Source organism: Lathyrus oleraceus, unplaced genomic scaffold, assembly GCF_024323335.1.
Source record: "Lathyrus oleraceus cultivar Zhongwan6 unplaced genomic scaffold, CAAS_Psat_ZW6_1.0 chrUn0446, whole genome shotgun sequence".
Taxonomy (NCBI): Eukaryota; Viridiplantae; Streptophyta; class Magnoliopsida; order Fabales; family Fabaceae; genus Lathyrus; species Lathyrus oleraceus.
The window spans coordinates 11,003-13,644 of record NW_026112837.1 but is presented as its reverse complement, the minus strand read 5'-3'; the positions used below and the strand labels follow the sequence as shown (position 1 = coordinate 13,644).

At 28.8% G+C, this 2,642-nt stretch overlaps 1 protein-coding gene across 1 annotated transcript; it reads right to left on the bottom strand.

Annotated features, from left to right (window-relative positions):
• Nucleotides 1-701: 701 nt before the first annotated feature.
• On the bottom strand, nt 702-1,668 carry LOC127114238 (probable CCR4-associated factor 1 homolog 9). The gene has a single exon (XM_051046557.1). The coding sequence runs from the start codon at nt 1,515-1,517 to the stop codon at nt 702-704; it is 816 nt and encodes a 271-aa protein (XP_050902514.1). The 5' UTR covers nt 1,518-1,668.
• Between the last annotated feature and the right edge of the window lie 974 nt (nt 1,669-2,642).

Below are 2,642 nucleotides of genomic sequence, written 5' to 3'. Positions count from 1 at the left end.
GTGATTGTTTTTGTGGCAATTATTATGAATTTCAAGTAGTAATTGTAATGATAGAAAAAAAGACTAGGGGTTTGAAGAAGGCACTGTGAAGTGTCATTTTCCTGTTTACATACATATATGTTTCTGGACATGTATTTTCACCTTTTGTTTTAAATACTAATTAAGTATTGATACTAAGTTTTACCAAATTCTACAAACATGCCATTCTGATAATTTTAGTACTCTTTTTGACAATAATCGCTTTAATGGTTGTTATATATTTTGTTGATATAAGCACGAAGAAGCTTTAGAAGAAAAATAGGAAGGTATAGTTGAAACAAGTTTCCATTTAAGTGATAATTTCTGATAACATGGTGATATTACATATTTTTTGGATGCAGCTTTTAGACTAGAAGGATCATGATCATATTATTGGCCCATACAAGAGAGTTCAACAGTGGATTGAGAGCACAAAAAATGCAACGAAGCCACATTTTAATGAAGTTCATAATGTTCTCTATAATTCTTTAATATATATTGTAGCAGACATCAAAAAGCTTTATACTTTACTTGTTAAACTAAGTACTTGTTTTCTCTTACTAACCATACACTCCCACCAAAATAAAGACATAAATAGAAATTAGATAATGAAATTATATATTAAAAAGAATGAATATTTTATATATTTGAATTTTCATTACAATTTTTTTATAATCTATTTACTAAGCTGCAATTTCTAATCCAAACAACACTCCGGCATGTTTGGCAGCTTCGTCATCCTTAAAATAAGTCTTTATCATTTTGTCGAATACATGCCACGTCAGCAAACTATCCGATGCAGCTTGATGAGCATTTCCAACTGCCCGACACACATCAAGCGTAGTAGCTACCCGCTCGAGACCACCATAAAGAGAGTTGCAGGACTTCATCATATATTTCATGTCATAAACACTTTTTCCAAACAATACTTTAACCATTTTCAAAAAATCCTCTAACAGGTTTGGTAAATTCATTCCGGTCAGGATCTTCACCAAATATCCAAAATCATAAGCGCTACTAAACGTGACCCAAGTAACAAAATCGTTATAAACAAGTATCGACGAGAACATTAGTTCAGCGAAAAGCTTTGAATCCACACCGTGAAATAAATTGCGCTCAAAATTAATCCCTTGACGGCGGAGCATATCAATGGAATCTTGATTACAGAGATCATGATTGACGTCAAAATCACAGAAGTTAAACTCCCAGATGTAACTGTTATTGGTTCCAAAGTCAGGAAGGTTTCCCTCAGAATCCGAAAGTGTGAGTCCAACTTGAATGAGTTTAAGATCATCGACATTGGCTTTCAAATAACGGTAGTGATCAGAGGGTAGAAGATGACGATAGTCAATTTTTGGGGAATGAATTACGCCGGGAAATTCAGTATCCATTGAAATGATTAGATGATGTTCAGAGATAGCTTGAAGGATGAGATTGAATTCATACTCTAAATTGTACGCCCAAACTTCACGGATAATGACTTCCTTCAACATGCTCATGTTGAGTTTCTTGAAGAATTGATTTTGAAGTTGAATTGAAAGAGAGAAAAAACAACTGCAGGTGAATACTAGGATTGTGTGATGCTATGAGATGAGAATAGATTTGGCTTTTTTATATTAAAAGTAAACCCTAAACCCGGAAAAGATATTCCTTGGAAAGTGGGAAATAAATTGAATAAGTTATTTAATCATATATTTTTATTAGGTTAGTTTTTCAAAAATATTTTAATAAATATCTATTTGGTAGGATTTGAATTAATATTCAAATAAATATTTCAAAAATTATTTCTAATTTCTTAATTTATAGTTTTTTAAATATTATTTGATTTGATTTTATAAACAAAATTAGATTTGATTTTATAGCATTAATTAATAAAAAATTATATTGAGAGTTTTCTTTTTAATTTGTTATAATTTTTATATTTTTTAACCTTTCTAACTTTCATTATAGTTTGTTATCTCTTTTATTGTAAACTTAAATTCAAATTTGATTTTTATATTTTGAGTCAGTTGTGATTTTATTCATCTTATTTTGAATTTATAAAATATATCATTAAATTTCTATAAAATATTTTCAGATAGGTTGAGGCTATTTATGCTACAATACTTTTAGTTGATTAATGAGTTGTTAATTCACATAGTGATGTGATCGACAATGTATATGTAAATTAAAGCTTTTATTTTTGACATGATATAGAGTTTAAAGAAAATCTTACAACTTACCTACATAAAACCCTAAAAGAAATATAAAATTTACAATATTTGTGAGGCAAGATTTACAAAGAGACTCTAGACTAGGAAAATACAAATGGTATAGTGTTTGCTATAACTATTATTGTGATATTAAATATCGGTAAAATATGAAATGAATTAAATAACATAAGTAATATAAGATTTTTTTTAAAGAAGTTAGACACTTTAAATAGAATGTATATTTTTAAATTTGACGTTAAGGGCGAAGAGTATTATTAAAAAAGAAAAGGAACAATACAAAGGAGAAATAAGAAATAATCAAAGGAATACCATTGCTTCTTTCAAAAATTTGGAGGTTCAAATGGGTCAGATAACACAACAAATAGTCATTCCTCAAGTACAATAAAACTGGTGTTTGCAAGCTTGATTTTA

Coding starts and splice junctions, on each gene's coding strand:
- LOC127114238 (XM_051046557.1), bottom strand. CDS start 1,517: ATGAGCATGTTGAAGGAAGTCATTATCCGTGAAGTTTGGGCGTACAAT.